Source organism: Coregonus clupeaformis, chromosome 17, assembly GCF_020615455.1.
Source record: "Coregonus clupeaformis isolate EN_2021a chromosome 17, ASM2061545v1, whole genome shotgun sequence".
In the NCBI taxonomy this organism is placed as follows: Eukaryota; Metazoa; Chordata; class Actinopteri; order Salmoniformes; family Salmonidae; genus Coregonus; species Coregonus clupeaformis.
Genome location: NC_059208.1, coordinates 44,070,510 through 44,089,968, shown reverse-complemented (window position 1 = coordinate 44,089,968; position 19,459 = coordinate 44,070,510). Strand labels below are relative to the sequence as shown.

At 44.0% G+C, this 19,459-nt stretch overlaps 1 protein-coding gene across 8 annotated transcripts in view; it reads right to left on the bottom strand.

The window, feature by feature from the left end:
* Positions 1 to 19,459, bottom strand: part of LOC121586497 (protein MTSS 1) — a 50,151-nt gene that overhangs the window by 16,129 nt on the left and 14,563 nt on the right. For 5 of the 8 annotated variants that reach the window (XM_041903217.2, XM_041903218.2, XM_041903220.2 and 2 more), the window contains exons 4-7: positions 2,785 to 2,869; positions 2,451 to 2,542; positions 1,697 to 1,771; positions 1,155 to 1,166 (exon numbers count right to left, since the gene is read on the bottom strand). In XM_041903217.2, the coding sequence (XP_041759151.1) occupies positions 1,155 to 1,166; positions 1,697 to 1,771; positions 2,451 to 2,542; positions 2,785 to 2,869 (264 nt within the window). The remainder of the gene's footprint in view (positions 1 to 1,154; positions 1,167 to 1,696; positions 1,772 to 2,450; positions 2,543 to 2,784; positions 2,870 to 19,459) is intronic. The other 3 variants (XM_041903219.2, XM_041903224.2, XM_041903223.2) reach the window with 1 other exon arrangement.

Genomic DNA, 19,459 nt, shown 5'->3' with positions numbered 1-19,459 from the left:
AGGATATGGCCAGGGTGAGACAGTGCAGGAGTCAGATCAAAAGCTGTACTTGGTTTCATAACAGGCAGGATATGGCCAGGGTGAGACAGTGCAGGAGTCAGATCAAAACATGACTCTAAACAACAAGATATTTTCTTGACAAACTTCTCCCAAATCTAGATCATATCAGAGCTGTCAAAGAAGAGGCCCTGATTGTTGGCTGGGTTTCAGAGGAGATCTACATGTAACTGCCAAAATAAAGCAAACACTTGAATAAATGAGGGATACAAAGTATATTGAAAGCAGGAGCTTCCACACAGGTGTGGTTCCTGAGTTAATTAAGCAATTAACATCCCATCATGCTTAGGGTCATGTATAAAAATGCCCAGTTGCCCATTATTTTGGCTACCATGGATAGAAGAAGAGATCTCAGTGACTTTGAAAAAGGGGTCTCAAAGGAGCATAGTGTGTGTGTGTGGGTGTCAGTCACCAGAGACACACACTCAATTGAACACTCAACCCAATTGAACACTTATGGGAGATTCTGGAGCGGCGCCTGAGACAGTTTTCCCACCACCATAAAATCTTATGGACTTTATTGTGGAAGAATGGTGTCGCATCCCTCCAATAGAGTTCCAGATACTTGTAGAATCTTTGCCAAGGCACATTGAAGCTGTTCGGGCAGCTTGTGGTGGGCCAACGCCCTATTAAGACACTTTATGTTGGTGTTTCCTTTATTTTGGCATTTACCTGTATATTGTAGCCAGACAAATAATGAACTCCACAATTATTGAGTGACTTTGCCGCAGTCCCGATCTCCCCTGATGATACAAAATTAAGCTGCAGCCAAAAGCCCAAGGGAGTCAGTGAGGTATATTTGGAAGCAGACCAAACTCATGACACAGTGAGGGTAGTGGGTGGGGGAGGGGACCTCAGGGGAGACCGGAAGAGTAAGAGAAGCAAGGAGATGAACTATTTTGGGCATTCAGGAGATTTTTAACCCTTGAGTGAGGAATGTGACCGCACAATATGAAACAGACCAGTAAACAATGTGACAGGGGTCAGGGTGTGGGGGGACGGGGACGAGACCACACACAGGTGGGAAAGGTCAACGGAGGTCAACAGGTCAACAGAGAACCGTGACACAAAGGGAGCTAGAGGGGGCAGCGACTTACCGAACACGTCAGCTGGAAAGAACAGGGGCGTGATCGGATGCAACATGGCAGTTGTTGGAGCAGAGAGGAGAAATCTCAGTCAGTTTAGACCCAGGAGAAGGGGACCTGTTCTTGAATGGCTACAGGTTGCAGAATGGTCACAGTTCCTTATCATCTTGCCCAGTATATTATATTTTGGCCCAAAATCGTAAAGACATAAAGTCTGTAATAAAATCCAATGGATTTGCTAAGATGCAGCAAGGAGTACTATTCTATCCTATCCTGTTATTTGTACAATATAGTCCCTCCTTAAATCCAGACACATAACTTACCAAAAATATGTGGCTCAGCTGCCTCTCAACCCATTACTATTCTGGCCCTTTGGCAAGTCACCTGGGACAGTATGAGATGTGTCTTGGTAGAATTCAGTATCAACACTTTTGTTTCCTTCCGCCACCCCAAAATCGGATTTAGCTTCAAAGTCAAAGTCACAAGTTCAGAAGTTCTAGTTCCAGTCATAAGAAGTCCAAACCAGACACCAGGCATCCTCAGAGTCACAGTACCTTTCTTTGCCTTCTTCTGCAGCTTGAGAGTGTCGGAGGATTTCTTTTTGATCTCCTGACGGGCTTTCTTGTACTCTGCGGAAGGAAGGGAAACACAGCGGACACAACGTGTCGCACATTGCCATTGTCAGTGCTTTGAAGTGCGGTGCACACCCAAAATGGGGGCGACTCCTAAAAAGGAATAACATCTCATTGATCTTTGTTCTGAGGGACGCGCTTTCCATCTTAACTTCATTATGATAAGCTGTGGCTGGAAACAAACCCTGCAACGAGGGAGCACTCGTTGTTTCTCTAAGTGGAGAACTGAACTCTTAGGTTGGGTATTACTGAGCGGAGAGGGGGATTGGGTTTGAGGTGGTTAGTTGAAGCACATAAAAGCACTATTGAACTGTTGACTAAGCAAAATAATGCCTTTAAACACAATGGAAGCTTTTATTTTGAACTGATAAAAGACTAGTATCTTTGTGATTTGATGGCTCGCTCTGGAGAGCCTCTGAAGGTTTACCTGCTGAAGGGGAAACGGCGTGTTCTGACCTAAATGGATTATAAAGGGAGATATCTAGCTAACCATTATACTGTAGCACTGCAGGCAATAATGGGGTGAAGGAGTATAGAGTGTAATATGGAGAGGTTTGAGAAAGTGTATGTGTGTGTTGTAGTGGTAGGAGGTAGTATACTGTGTGTGTGTGTGTGTGTGTGTGTGTGTGTGTGTGTGTGTGTGTGTGTGTGTGTGTGTGTGTGTTACAGCCCCTACCTTTGGCGTGGTCCTTGTCCAGAGTGTTGGCCACTCTCTTCCACTCCTCCATCTGGTCTTGCAGAGGGTTAATCAGGCAGTCGATGAAAACCCTTGGGTTGGGATTACAACTCAAGTCAAACAGAGCGGAGAATAACGATCTGTAGCAGAGAAATTGCTACAAAATACTAATTATTTAGTGTATTCCTCTAGGTGTGTGGTGTGTGTTTAGGCACTATGTACACAATTTAATCTCCTCATTTCATTCTGCTTATTTCACTCTCTCCACAACATGAGCTAATGGTGGAATAGAGAGAAAAGGCAGAATGGAGAGGTGGAGGAGACAGGGACTCACATGGAAAACTGCCTGAGCTTGGCCTCAATGCTCCGGTGCCTCATACACATCCTGGTGAGGGCTGAACCGATGTCTCTGGTGCCACCTGAAACCAGACCAACAACACAATCTGTCAGGCAGAGTCTGTTGAAGAGGGTTCACGACTGTATTTGTGAGCTAAATCACAAACATTCAGAGCATGCATAGAAGTATGAACATTTACAACCGATTCCATTGTAATTCGCTTTGTGTTACAGTTTCAAAGAACTGGTAGAGCCGTAAGAGTGCTACTGTGAAAAACGCTGTAAGTGAAATATAAGTATCTCATAACGTACAGTAGTTGGATGCTGTATCCCTGGGCAGTGGAGGACAACATAACAGTACGCCGTCTATGACTCCTACAGTGTCCAAATATGTACATCAACAGGAGAGTTAGTTTCACAGTGGAAGGCTGAAGCAACAGAGGCAGTGATATGTCCTTTTGACAGGGGTCAAAAGACAGTCAGCGTACATCACTTAGGTTTCTCAAATTGCTACTACTTTTAAACACACCCGTCCCATTTGGCCTGGTCTGTCTAAGTTTAGGACTATCAGGAGGAGCTTGCTGGGGGAGAGGTAGCACACTCTTCATTGCATCACTCACTGACACACACACACACACAGAGCCCTAATCACTTAAGTGTGACCGTTAGGGTTTTTAGTGAAAAGCAAACAAAGCCTATGACCTCACCTCTCCAGAAAAAAAGGATGGAGTAGAGGAGGGTGCGAAGTGTTGAAAAATTCCTCGCCAGAAGAAAAAGTTGTGTCATCTTCCACATTTCCCCTGGGACAGTAAAAAAGCCACACCCCCTCCTGACCCCCCTGTACTGACTGAATAGCACTCAACAGTAGCAGACTAGCAGTGCCTAATAGCTATGCAGGCACCAGGGGACAGATGGCCACTCTCTCCCCAGACAGAGACTCCCTCCTGGGTTATTGTTCCTCGGACTTCAGGCCTCATCAGTAAAGACCCAGGCTGCTCTATGGAGGAGGAAGTTCTTCAGAAACATCCCATTATAACAAGTGGGTGTGTGATTCAATGGTGCAGTGGACAATGGAATGGCCAGACACACTGTAACTAATCTATTGGGTTTTGTATTGTATTGCTGCACTTGCATCCACTGCTGATGACCATCATTTCAAACCGTGGGCAATGCAGAAAAGAGCTTGTGCATTTAGTCATTACTGTAAAATAAGTGAGTTTTTCTACAGTATTTTACCCAATTCAGTACAAGCTCTGATGATGTTTCTCAAATCCATTTCATACTCGAAATACATTTAATCGGACTGTCACTGATCTCCTAGGAAGTATTTCAATATCCATAGCTAGGGTTAAGTCGTTTAATTATTAAAAGACCATTCATGTCAATTCATCCAACCAGGAACTGGCGCTCACAATCATCAGCCATGGTTCACATTATCCCTTCTCAAGTTCTAAGCTCCTTTTCATATCTTCCTCATCCATCATTCAGTAGGTTTCTGTGTATTGGCTGTCTGGCTGTCATCACTATGTTTGTATAACCACTCTACCATCCATCTACTATTGCATTAAAATAAATATAATAATGTGCTATGGTATGATATTTCCATATGTTATTGTATGGTATGGTATTTCTAACCGATATTTCCATCTGCAGAGATTGGCCATGTAAAGCAATTGAAAATGGGGGAGTTACATTATTTTAAGGGGGTTGGGGTTTTGTGTTACAGTATTATGTACAGCTGTAGGATCTTAATTAGATCAGCCTGTTGCAGGATCACTTTTAAAAAGGCTTCTGAAGTTTGTAATTTGAAATTTCAGACTTGATTTTCCCTTACGAAAAATGTATCAACCCCTATAAAAATGTCCATGAATTATAATCCACTAATTCACATTTCCTGTTGCAGCAGGATGTTTTTCCTGCTGTAGCAAACTGGCTCATATTAAGATCCTACATCTGTAAAGTGCTCCTTTAGCTCAACAATTGTTAGGGGGATTTCTGTTCACCCCTCTCCTATTATGTATCGTCCATGTCTGTGTGTAACATGGGGCTCTTTATTTTCAAGTACCCACTGGACATTCAGATCTATAACTGTAAGGTTTTTCTCTTATAGGAGCTTATGCTGCCAAACTCAGAAGTTAGCTGCAGATGGATTAATAAAGTTATATCCTATCCTAGCCTAGCACTTGCTCCACTGCCATTAAAATCTGTGCATTGCTGTAGAAGCAGTGAAAAGTTGTGTTTTTCTAATGTAAGCACCTCAGTGCCTTGTCAATATGACAGGTCTCTTGCAAAAGGCCAGACAGCAACAAAAGGGAAAATACAATTTTTCCACCCCATGATGCTCGAGAGTTGCCATGGAGACAGCAGCAGTCAACATGAATGAATCTCTCTCTCTCTCTCTCTCTCTCTCTCTCTCTCTCTCTCTCTCTCTCTCTCTCTCTCTCTCTCTCTCTCTCTCTCTCTCCAGAACAAATGTATCGGACTTCCTCTGCTGAACGGCATCCATCTGTAATAAAGCTCCAGCTCCTCCCTAACACATTATGCCACAGTTGTTACAATTCAAATCTTTCTCTACACTGTCCTTTGTTCACTATCTTACATAAGGAGCAGTGTTTATATGCTACAATACTTTGGTGGTGGTCTGTTTACATCTAATTGAAATCCAGAAGAGGTTTGGAAAATTCCGGACATATTTCCTGCTCCACACACACACACACACACACACACACACACACACATACGTGGACATGCAGGCACGCAAACACGCACACCAATCTCTTCACACCCCCACCACACACGCACATACACACTGCTCCTACTCCTAGTATGTGAAGTCCCACCCCTACACTGACAGTCTCTAAAAAATCTCCTGACCCCCAAATCTATAAATAACCCAGTTGGTTTGTGCGGGGGCTCTGGTTGCCAGGATCCCTCCTGAATAGCTGATGTATGGAATAGCACTCCTTATTAATAGCTGTGACATGGGGGCACTGTGGTATGGTGAACACTGCATTGCAGCAACACCTCCCCTCTTTCTCACCCTCTCCTCACGCCCCTTCCCACTTCCCTTCACTCGCCTTCTGTGAGTTACCTCTTCTCTCCACCTCTTTGATGCAGGAGGAAGATTGCCTCTGATATATCTATATGTCAGGTCTTTGTAGTATGACATAGCATTTCAATAGAAACCTATAGACATAGCCTATTCCTATTGAAAACAAATAGTAACTGTTTATGCTGATGTATCATTTGTAGATTACAAATTATTCACCAAATGCTAATAAACTTAATAGACAGACACTAACAACAAACTTCATATGGAAAGCTTTTACAAGGAAGGTTTTGATCTAGTTGCGGAACAATCGGCCCAGATTAGTTTGAAAGGGACCTACATAAAGCATGACTCCAATATACTACAAACCAGAAAGAGACCTACATAGCTAGCTACAGTATAGGCTCTCAGAGTGCTAGAAATATACTGAGCAATGGAAGCTGGTAGAGTTTGTGTGAAATGGCACCCTATTACTTACAGTGAGGGAAAAAAGTCTTTGATCCCCTGCTGATTTTGTACATTTGCCCACTGACAAAGAAATGATCCGTTTATAATTTTAATGGTAGGTTTATTTGAACAGTGAGAGACAGAATAACAACAAAAAAGTCCAGAAAAACGCATGTCAAAAATGTTATAAATTGATTTGCATCTTAATAAGGGAAATAAGTATTTGACCCCCTCTCAATCAGAAAGATTTCTGGCTCCCAGGTGTCTTTTATACAGGTAACGAGCTGAGATTAGGAGCACACTCTTAAAGGGAGTGCTCCTAATCTCAGTTTGTTACCTGTATAAAAGACACCTGTCCACAGAAGCAATCAATCAATCAGATTCCAAACTCTCCACCATGGCCAAGACCAAAGAGCTCTCCAAGGATGTCAGGGACAAGATTGTAGACCTACACAAGGCTGGATTGGGCTACAAGACCCTCGGCAAGCAGCTTGGTGAGAAGGTGACAACAGTTGGTGCGATTATTCACAAATAGAAGAAACACAAAATAACTGTCAATCTCCCTCGGCCTGGGGCTCCATGCAAGATCTCACCTCGTGGAGTTGCAATGATCATGAGAACGGTGAGGAATCAGCCCAGAACTACATGGGAGGATCTTGTCAATGATCTCAAGGCAGCTGGGACCATAGTCACCAAGAAAACAATTGGTAACACACTACGCCGTGAAGGACTGAAATCCTGCATCGCCCGCAATGTCACCCTGCTCAAGAAAGCACATATACATGCCCGTCTGAAGTTTGCCAATGAACATCTGAATGATTCAGAGGAGATCTGGGTGAAAGTGTTGTGGTCAGATGAGACCAAAATGGAGCTCTTTGGCATCAATTCAACTCGCCGTGTTTTGAGGAGGAGGAATGCTGCCTATGACCCCAAGAACACCATCCCCACCATCAAACATGGAGGTGGAAACATTATGCTTTGGGGGTGTTTTTCTGCTAAGAGGACAGGACAACTTCACCATCAAATCTTGGGTGAAAACCTCCTTCCCTCAGCCAGGGCATTGAAAATGGGTCGTGGATGGGTATTCCAGCATGACAATGACCCAAAACACACGGCCAAGGCAACAAAGGAGTGGCTCAAGAAGAAGCACAATAAGGTCCTGGAGTGGCCAACGTACAAAATCAGCAGGGGATCAAATACTTTTTTCCCTCACTGTATATAGTGCACTACTTTTGACCAGAGCCCTATGGAAAGTAGTGCACTCTAGAGGGAATAGGGTGCCATTTTGGATACACTTTAGTGTTGCCATGCTATACTGACTTTGCAGGCTGGCCAACGCCCTCTGGCCAAACAGGCCACATCTGTCAGACACGTATTGACCTCAGCAGAGTTGATGGCATTTTAATGACAATCAGCCTGATCGATTCACCTCTTTGTCCAGACCAGCGCTAACAGTCCAATGTGTTTACCAACGTGTGTCGCCATAGTTCTGTCTGGTCTAGACAAGACAGCAAAATGTAGATAGGCATGTTAATGTATGTTTTTGGCCCAGTGACCACAGTGACCAAATATGTTTCGTGTGATAGCTAGCTAACTCTAAACAGACAGTTACTTCCTATCTTTTTGACAACAGAATGTAGAAAATTGCCGTTTTCACATGTCGACACTGGTGTGGTGCTGGAGATAATGAATATGATGTTAAAAATGGCGAAGTGCCCTTATAATTAGGCAAATCTACATACTACTTACTATAAAATTGTAGTATGTCACTGACTACTTTATCAAGATCCATGGGACAATCAGAGGGAGTGATACTTTACGGCACATTCTTCTTCTAGCTATTTCAAATGTTGTTCTACAGTATCTGCGATGTATTTCTTTAGGTTACTCTGAAAGCCCATTCAACCACTTGTCTCTATATGTCAGTGCATCAGCCTTCCCCTGAGTAGGTAACAGGGATGGAGCTGTCCTTTCCCTCTCCCACTGCTCACAAAATGTGACAGGGCATGAGGAATGTGTGGTGTCTCTCTGGGATACTGTGGAGTGTGTGAGTGTGTGTGTGAGTGTGTGTGTCCTGGGCAAGGGCAGGGCCCACAAACAAGCGCAGAACGCAGGGATGAAGACTCACCACACTGCTACTGGCAGTCAGAGGCCCACTCAGGGAGGAAAATACAAACAGAGTCAAGAGCATATTGTAGATGAGAAACAGTCATGTATACTTTGTTTTGTCTGTGGTTTGTTTTGAATGGATTGTTGTGGGTGTCAGTGGGCGTAAAAGTGGGAAGGCTCTGATTGGAGGGAAACTTGAAATTGAAACTGAAGACTAAATAATCTCCTTGTTGACCACCAAATTTCAGCTACCAACAACCCAGCTTTTCTTATGATAGTGAAACATACCACTTGCCTATCTATCTGCTTAGATACAGCAGTGTCCTACAATCACCCTTTACTGAGACGGGAGTCTGGGAAGGCAGGCAGAACTGTCCCTGTCCCTCTGTGTTAGCCTGTGTTAGCGTGTGACGCTACGTTAGTGCTAGCGCCATCCCAGCCACAGCGCCGCAGGGGCCTGTGGTGGAGGGAGAGAACCGGGACGGGGAATTGGAGCAGATGAGGATGAGGGCATGGCCGAGGCTGAGCGATGAGGCCAGACAGCGGCAAAGACCCCATGCTTACAGTGGAAATGATGAGGATGGTACAACGTGGCAACGGTTGGATTCAGTGCACCACCATGAAGCTAACTCTTTTAGATTTTATGTGTCTGGCTTTGACTTTGTTTTTAAGTGGAGTCAATTGTCATGAGGCCTATTGTAGCAAGGGAAATGGATAGAGCACTGTGGTACTAATCCCTTCCTCCTCGGAATCGGACATTTTATTAACGTTGTTAACTGGGCCATGACAAAGTAAGGAATATGAGCCACTGTAAAAAACAGGCTCTAAGTTCTTAGCTAAACATAACTATTTTTCCAAAAGAAGTTCACATTTGAGGAAGGTTAAAGTTAGCAAATTCTACTGCCAAATCGCCAGCGACACCGCTACGCTGTTGTGACAACCTGTGAAGTCAACAAAAACACCTCATTGTGATCATGTCACAATTATTGCTGAGGAAGCTCTGATTGGCTGAGGGACGATGGGCAGGCCCAATCATGAGACGGTGGAGTATCTGAAAGCTGTCGATATCAAATCACTCCGACAGTCTTGCATGGTGTTACATCAGTTCTTTACAGCCATCAAGGTCAACTTAACTCCTTTTAAAAATTCCTTACCCAGGGTGTTCCTCATCAAAACACTGAGGGCGGAAACTAATGAACTACACATTCCGAATAGCTTCAAGGGTGGGGGCACAGTCTTCACATTCCTCCAAGATTCTTTAAATAAGACCCAAAGAACCCCCTAACCTCCTTCCCTCCCACACATCCTATCACCCCATTAGTCCAGCTTATAGCCCTGTAGAGCCTGGTCAATCTTCATGCCATAGACAGGTGGTGTTTGTATGACTGTGCAGAATCTGCAAGACAAACTGCAGTCCAGTCTATATCAGAACTGGGTTCAAATAATATAACAAATCTATCAAATACTTAAGCTGAGCTTGATCGAGCTCATCTGGCACAAGGGAACCAATGGTACTTAGTCCCAAAAATTCAAAAGTTCAAACCCTGCCCGCAGGCTCAATCCAAGGCTCAGGAAATAAAACAAATATTAGGCTATTTGAACCCAGGTTTTGGTGTCTATGCGACTGTGCAGACTATCAGATTGAAGAAGGCTCTCCCTTCTATATTAGGTACATTGGCACCTGGTGGTCCTATAGCTGCCTAGGGCTGGGGGGGCATAGAGACTGGATTACTACTGACAGCTGAGAGTAGGAGTGGTAGACAGGACGGCTATGGGAATGCAGGCAGACAGACAGCCCTAGAGTAAGGGTAGGGTCGGCTGGGCCAAGGAGTTCGAGAGACACTGCCTCTTGGTATTTCCTCATAAGGGCTTTTGAGGATGGCTCATGACTATGAGAGACAGAACAGGCCTCACAAACTGTGAGCGTAAGACAAACTGTGAGGGCATGGCTTGTGAAAACCAAAGCAGGCCACTTGGAAGACTGTGGAACTAATATGAAATTCCATCTATGTTAAGTACAGCAGTTAGGGTGTGGTTTAAAATAACATTCAGGTTAATAGGATTCTGTTGACATTTTCCGAATTGCAGTATATAATTATGCGGGTCAACCAATGAAGACAACATCATTTATTAATCCAGTTCCTCCCTCCCATCATATTTCACTCCAGGGTCATATTCATTATGCACCAAATAGAAGAAAATGGACAGGGAGCGATTACCTGAATAAGAAATACTAGTTTTTGTTTTCTGTTGCAAAACGTTTTTGCTACATTTTGCTACGGCATGCCCTGATGAATATGACCCAGTTCTTGTCACTAGTTTCTAACCAAAATCAATTCAGTAATCTGTAGCTAAAGCCCCAGTGAGGACAGGAAAACACTTTTCCACTGGCAGACTCAGTCACTACTACCCATTGGCATTACACTCATGGCTCTGTTTCCTGTGTGTGTGCTGCAGCTGAATGCTAAACGAATAAGCCCCATAGTATCCAACATACGCACACACTCCTCTCTCTTCAATCTCTTCATTTGTTTCCCACTCCATTTGTCGTCTTCCAGCCCCCTGCCACAGAGGCCTAGTTCTCTTCTTTTCATCCCACCGTCTTTGACACACATATCTGGATCTGGGTCTGGGATTATTCACCGGACTTAATGCGCGACAATGTGACACCGTTTAGTCCTAGTTGCGAGCCGACCCGGGCCGCGGCTGAAAGGCCTCTGGGGCTAAAATAAGTTTCCTCCTAATCCCCATCTTGCTCAAGTCTTTTATGGCCTTCCCACATTACCAGGCCAAATCTGAACCAGAAGGGACACCATTATGATGATAAGCCTACATTGAGCTATAGCCAGATAAAAGTCAGTGGATGAGAAAACGTGATGAAATGAGGGAGAAAATAAAAGGAGAAAGAGGCTACAGCCTTGAAGATTATGGAGTAATGGAGGTTTGAAAGGAGAGCATTTAAACGTAGGTTGTTCTTTTTACTACCGAGACAAAGCCACTGTACTGTACCTAGCCTTCGTAATCAGCTGTGATTAGCGTAGTTATTTGGTGAGGCGCACGAGGGGCTGGGGCTGGTGCGTGGTGCGCTTATTTTTGGGGAGGCGGTTAATTGGCATGTTTATTCACTTTGAAATGTGAGTGAGGCGGTGGCGGTACCGGTGGGGCCGCTTCCCGAACGCCGCTCGCCTTTAATTAGCTTTAATTTATTGAAAAAACCTTGAGGTGATTCTCAGAGAGTTAGAAATAAAAAGGCCCGCCGACACAAAGAAGACACCAGCCAACTTGTTACACGCCAAAAATCCCCCAATGGAAACGGCTCTATTAGAGGATCCATTGAAAAATGTGCCACTGTCCTCGTCGTCGTCGTCCTCCTCCTCCTCCTCCTCCTCCTCTTCTCCTTCAACCTGTAGTGCAGCCAGATATCCTCCTGTCTGTTTCATTAATTCTGTTGGGGCTTTGAAATTAGACAGAGAACCAGGATGAGGGGGGATGTAGGTCACGTCCAGCTATCCATTTCTCCATCTCCATCTCCATCTCTCCATCTCCATCTCCATCTCTCCATCTCTCTCTCTCCATCTCCATCTCTCCATCTCTCTCGCTCTGGCATTCTACCAATCAGCACTGCTAGATTCCTAATCAGTTCCTGCCCCATCGTCATAGTGTGTGTGTGCGTCTGTGTGTGCATGCATGTGTTAATGTGTGTCTATGCACGCATGCACGTGTGTTCGTGTGTGTGTGTGTGTTTCCAAGCACGTACATGAGTGTGTCTATGCCCATACACACGCATGTGTGTCTGATATGGAAATATCAGGCTGGCGCATCGGGGGTGATCGTGCCCTCGGGGTAGCATGGATTTAATGAGGCCCAATTTCCGGAGTGGAACACACTTCTGACCGGCCGGCTTCTGGATCGCTGGCTAGCCACGAAAGTAAAACGCCTACTAAACAAACCGGCCATCATGAATTCATAATATCAGACCAGAGAGAAAGAAAGAGAGAGAGGAGTGGGAGGGGGAGGGGGGGGCATAACTGCCAAGCAGTGTTTGTATTCAAGTGCTTTTATGTCTATTAAGAGAATGGGGCCACAGCCAAAGTGTGTGTGGTCTGCATGGTTGAAGCCTGTTGAGGCCATGCTCTATAACGCTTTCATAAACATTAGCAGATACAATTAGGAAATTAGGAACATTGGGAGCATGATAGAGTGGCAAAGAGCAACATGTATGCCCTTATAGGCACGGCTCTCCCAGGATCAAAGGAACTCAGTTACTCTTCTACTCTGTAGCCAATTCACCCTACTACAGTATCTCTGAAGCAATATACTGTACCATGTTTCCCTATATGTAGTCCCATCAAATAAGAAAACTAAATGCATACAAAGTTACTCAACTGATTTTCTGAATACCCAGTACCCAGAGAAAGCACTTGGATAATACTGTGGTGGCAGAATTGTTGTAACTTCTCAAGGGATATGTTCTGTGTTGGTCTGTGATGTTATGCCTGTCATAGACTCCTGGTATGTCTGCACCCTAACACAAGGCCATTGTGTTCCGGAACTGTTGCTTGTATTGAAATAACTGTTGTGTAAACAATATGATTGTACTATCACCTCCCACTGTACAGTATAAGGGACATGTAACCATTTATTCTTTGAGTTCTTCCCTGTGCTTGTATTAAATATTTTTCTATTAGATCATTAAATAGTCTCTGCCTTAATCTATGGATCAAATTTTCCACAACAATATGAACACACACACAAACACACACACACACACACACAAAACTGACTGGGAGGCCTGTGCTAACACCGTGATTCATATTACCGTTGCATTATGTTTACCACACAGAGGCTGCTTTGGGCACCGCTCCACTCTCTGTTTGGGCGTCTACTGCCAAACGTATGGCTTTGATCTGCTGATAGCATCTAGTATAGCTATCTAGTATATCTTGGATCTAGGGCAATCTGCAGTATCTATAGAATCATGCTCTCTCTAGCTAGCTGCCTGAAGGCTTGCAACATGTGAGTGTGTCACAACCTGATCTGTTTCACCTGTCTTTGTGCTTGTCTCTACCCCCCTCCAGGTGTCACCCATCTTCCCCATTATCCCCAGTGCATTTATACCTGTGTTCTCTGTTTGTCTGTTGCCAGTTCGTCTTGTCTTGTCAAGCCTACTAGCGGGTTTCCTCTACTCCTGTTTTTTTCTCTAGTCCCTGTTTTCGAATTTTCCCGGTTTTGACCATTCTGCCTGCCCTGACCCTGAGCCTGCCTGCCGTTCTGTACCTTGTGACAATGCCCAGGATCACTGACCTCTGCCTGCCCTGAGCCTGCCTGCTGTTCTGTACCTTTCGGACTCTGCTCTGGATTACTGACCTCTGCCTACCCTAGACCTGTCGTTGGCCTGCCCCCTGTTTTTGTAATAAACTTTTGTTACTTCGAACTGTCTGCATCTGGGTCTTCTCCTGAGCTGTAAAAGCGTGGTGCTGTTTGTGGAAATTGTGTCAGACGAGGTGTGTGCTGTTCGTGCGCCAAGTACCACAAAAGTAGTAAATGGTTTAATTATTATGTACAGTCGTGGTCAAAAGTTTTGAGAATGACACATGTATTGGTCTTCACAAAGTTCGCTGCTTCAGTGTTATGAAATATTTTTGTCAGATGTTACTATGGTATACTGAAGTATAATTACAAGCATTCCATAAGTGTCAAAGGCTTTTATTGACAATTCCATTAAGTTTATGCAAAGAGTCAATATTTGCATTGTTGACCCTTCTTTTTCAAGACCTCTGCAATCCGCCCTGGCATGCTGTCAATTAACTTCTGGGCCACATCCTGACTGATGGCAGCCCATTCTTGCATAATCAATGCTTGGAGTTTGTCAGAATTTGTGGGTTTTTGTTTGTCCACCCGCCTCTTGAGGATCGACCACAAGTTCTCAATGAGATTAAGGTCTGGGGAGTTTCCTGGCCATGGACCCAAAATGTCGATGTTTTGTTCCCCGAGCCACTTAGTTATCACTTTTGCCTTATGGCAAGGTGCTCCATCATGCTGGAAAAGGCATTGGTCGTCACCAAACTGTACTTAGAGAAGTTGCTCTCGGAGGATGTGTTGGTACCATTCTTTATTCATGGCTGTGTTCTTAGGCAAAATTGTGAGTGAGCCCACTCCCTTGGCTGAGAAGCAACCCCACACATGAATGGTCTCAGGATGCTTTACTGTTGGCATGACACAGGACTGATGGTAGCGCTCACCTTGTCTTCTCCGGACAAGGTGTTTTCCCGGATGCCCCAAACAATCGGAAAGGGGATTCATCAGAGAAAATGACTTTACCCCAGTCCTCAGCAGTCCAATCCCTGTACCTTTTGCAGAATATCAGTCTGTCCCTGATGTTTTTCCTGGAGAGAAGTGGCTTCTTTGCTGCCCTTCTTGACACCAGGCCATCCTCCAAAAGTCTTCGCCTCACTGTTCGTGCAGATGCACTCACACCTTCCTGCTGCCATTCCTGAGCAAGCTCTGCACTGGTGGTGCCCCGATTCCCGCAGCTGAATCAACTTTAGGAGACGGTCCTGGCGCTTGCTGGGCTTTCTTGGGCTAGCGCCTTCTTCACAACAATTGAACCTCTCTTCTTGAAGTTCTTGATGATCCGATAAATGGTTGATTTAGGTGCACTCTTACTAGAAGCAATATCCTTGCCTGTGAAGCCCTTTTTGTGCAAAGCAATGATGACGGCACGTGTTTCCTTGCAGGTAACCATGGTTAACAGAGGAAGAACAATGATTTCAAGCACCACCCTCCTTTTAAATCTTCCAGTCTGTTATTCTAACTCAATCAGCATGACAGAGTGATCTCCAGCCTTGTCCTCGTCAACACTCTCACCTGTGTTAATGAGAGAATCACTGACATGATGGCAGCTGGTCCTTTTATGGCAGGGCTGAAATGCAGTGGAAATGTTTTTTGGGGATTAAGTTCATTTTCATGGCAAAGAGGGACTTTGCAAGGAATTGCAATTCATCTGATCACTCTTCATGACATTCTGGAGTATATGCAAATGGACATAATCAAAACTGAGGCAGCAGACTTTGTGAAAATTAGTATTTGTGTCATTCTCAAAACTTTTGAACACGGCTGTACTGTGGTGTGCAACAAAGCACTGAGAAAAGGTCGTCAGACAACCTTACCCCCTCCCATACAGTAACTGTGTCCCTCCCTGAGGTACTCTAATTTTTAAATGCTATGAAGCAGTGTTCTAGGCACATTGTGCATTTAGGCTAATGTGAGACAACAACAGTGCATTCAAGGAAATGGTACCCCGTGAGAGTTAACACAAACACTGTACTGAGTTTACTGTAAACTGTCCCAATGTGGGATGCGAATCCCACATATTATAAATGGAACATAATGTTTCTGAGGTAGAGGGTAGCCTCTCTCTTTTACACGCCACCCAAGCACTATGTTCATTGGATAGCAGTGCATCCAGTTCCCGTTCAATGAAAACATGTTATAGCAAAAATATTTGTAAAACTGGGAGTCAATCAAGAGATCAGTGACCTACTATCAACTTTGTTTTGACCTAAATTCAACATCACTTTTTATTTTTCATCCCGCAACTCAAAAGTCACAAACTAGCAAAACAAGAAGGCCAACAAGTCCACTACTGCTTTGTGAGTCTTTGTGAGTCTTTGTGAGTCAGTCTTGCAGCATGATATGAGTGTGAATTATTGAAGACTTGTTCAACATTTACAAAATGCTCTGCTCCCAAATGCTCTGCTCCCCTGGTGACCACTAAGCTTTCCCTTAGGATCCTCTGGCATCTCACCTCTCTGTGGGCTGTTTCACAATAGGACTCCACATGTAGATTACTACTTTGTGTGACTACATGCTTCAGACAACAAACAATAGACAAGTAGTAGTATCTGAAAATGTGGGCTGCACATTTCATGACAAGTGCCAATGGTGATTGTAAGGGCTTGTAGAGGTTGGCATGTTTGGGGGAATGTGCTTCCCTCTTTCATTACCATGATATGGAGCTCCCCATACATCTATACCTCTAACCACAGATCAAGGATCAGATTCCCCTACCCCCAACCTTAACCTCAAACATTAGGAACCTAAATATAATATCTGACCCTGGACCAGTTCTATCACCAACTTCTACCATCTACTCCATTGTGGCTACAGGTACCGGGCTATACTGGGCCTTGATAACAGACCAACATTTTAACATTACAATTTTAGTCATTTAGCAGATGCTTTAATTCAGAGCGACTTAAGATAGCTAGGTGAGACAACCACATATCACATTCATAGTAAGTACAATTACCCTCAATAAAGTAGTTATCAACAGACGCAAGGGCGGTACATTATGCTGTTTGATTCACGCTAACAAGCAGAGACGAGCAGGGCTTCATAACTAATTAAACGGGAGGGCGTTGTGAAGCACATGAAAGAACACAGAGACTCACCTGCTGGGTGATTCTACTCAATAATTCATTCATGTACTCTGGCTGTACGGTCAGCTGGGGGAGAACACAGTCAAACACGCTACAGGAGAAAGGGCAATGTGAATAGTTGAGGTGTTCAGCTATTTTCACTAACGGCTTGTTTACAAAGAATAACAGTCGCTGTTTTGTTACATATGTTGAGCGTGCTTCGCCAGCTACCAAAATCACACACTGTGTCACGTTAGTTTAAGGATGGGTCAGACCAAGGCGCAGCATGAAATGCGTACATGTTTATTTCAACGATAAACACACAAACAAAACAACAAACCAACGTAACGTGAAGTCCTCAGGCTAAACACAAAACAAGCCTACACACGGAACAAGATCCCACAACTAATGAATGCAAACAGGCTGCCTAAGTATGATCCCCAATCAGAGACAACGAGCGACAGCTGTCTCTGATTGGGAATCACACCCGGCCAAACATAGAAATACAACACCTAGACTGAGAACATAGAAAATACAACATAGAACTCCACACCCTGACTCAACATACTAGAGTCCCATAAGTCAGGGCGTGACACACTGCTTGCAAGGGAATTAGATAGCAACATGTTTGGGGGTGTCACAATTCAGGGTATTGAATGATAACAACCGGATTGGGCTAAATGCATGCATAGATGAGAGCGAGAGAGAGACAGAGTGTGCAACACAGGACTTGTTATGCCACCCTCTTACAGTATATCATATGGTGCCATAAGCTATGGGTTTATGTCAACACTCCTATCCTTCATATAGGCTACCAATGACCACTTCACACATCACAGGCAGTCTGAGAATACTTGTTCTTTATGCCTCAGATCTCCACTACCATCACTCCTTCTACTAGCCTAGCCAACCAGGTAAATTGCATCATACACATAGCACTGAATCTGCGGGAGGCATTTCATGTATGCATCTAGAGAGGCAGAGCACATTCCCTCTCCTCCAAACATACTAACAGTGGATCAAGTGCACAGTGACGTCAGTAACTCTGCTGGCTTTTGCTATGCTGCATACCATGTCAGCCCGCTTGTAATTATATTATTACACTCTCAATTAATGGCAGTATAATCTATATGGAGAGGGACAGGTGGGGATCGTTGACCTATTAACTCAGCCAGACCACACACATTGGTACACACTTTCTTTCTTTCCTCATCTCCTTTCCTTTGTGGCCTCTGACATGTGAATGCATGGAATATGATTCCTCCTTGATGCTTTCACCTATCAAGTCCTTTCAGATCAGTAGGTGTGAAGGAGAGGAGATGACGGAAGGAGGATATTTGAGACTGTTTGGAACAAGTCCTTTCAGATCAGTGGCAGTAGAGGATAGGAGACAAAGGTAGGAGGACATTTGATACCGTTTGGAACAAGTCCTTTCAGATCAGTGGCACTGAAGGAGAGGAGACAAAGTTAGGAGGATATATAAGTTGTTGGAACGTGGCCACTGAGTTGAGAGTAGAGTAGACACATAGCGGTCTCGTATTTCCCAGAGTACCTTATTGGACATGGGTTCAGGGGGGAACGAGCCAGCCATGACATTATAGGGCAGTTTAGGCACGCAACAGGAAGAGACCTGGCCACACCATTGCCACAAACCGACTTTTCAGTGAACTGCAGGGAGAATACACTTGTAGGTCGAGTGCAACGCCTAGGATTTATCCCTCAACCATGACTTAATTATCTAATATAATCTACTGAGGTTTCTCTAATTTAATATTTTATGACCTTGTGGTAAACAACTCATGCAGAATTATTAGGAAGAAACAGCCTCTTTGCTGTAGATTTCACCCACGGGGTAGTGGTGGGCGGGACGGGAGTAGAGCTTCGTAAAGCTACAAAGGTTTGAGGCGAAGCTGTGGGCTTAGAAAAAGAGACTGCGGGGACTTTTGGGAGGTTTACTTTGAGGGTGCTGCTGGATTCGTTGGCATTGACTGTTGTTAAAATTGGACAGTGGCCAAAGTACCAGGCAAGTCTCTGTCTAACAGACCTAGCTACCAGTGGTGTAAAGTACTTAAGTAAAAATACTTGAAAGTACTACTTAAGTTGTTTTTGGGGTATCTGTACTTTACTTTACTATTTATATTTTTGACAACTTTTACTTCACCACATTTCTAAAGAAAATGATGTACTTTTTCTCCATACATTTTCCCTGACACCCAAAAGTACTCGTTACATTTTGAATGCTTAGCAGGACAGGAAAATGGTCTAATTCACACACTTATCAAGAGAACATCCCTGGTTATCCCTACTGCCTCTGATCATCATTTGTAAATTATGTCTGAGTGTTGGAGCATGCCCCTGGCTATCCGTAAATTTAAAAGAAAACAAGAAAATGGTTTGCTTAATTAAAGGAATTTGAAATGATTTATACGTTTACTTTTGATACTTAATTATATTTTAGCAACTACATTTACTTTTGATACTTAAGTATATTTAAAACCAAATACTTTTAGACTTTTACTCAAGTGGGATTTTACTGGGTGACTTTCACTTTTACTTGAGTCATTTTCTATTACGGTATCTTTACTTTTACTCAAGTATGACAATTGGATACTTTTTCCACCACTGCTAGCTACTAAGGAAGTGGATTC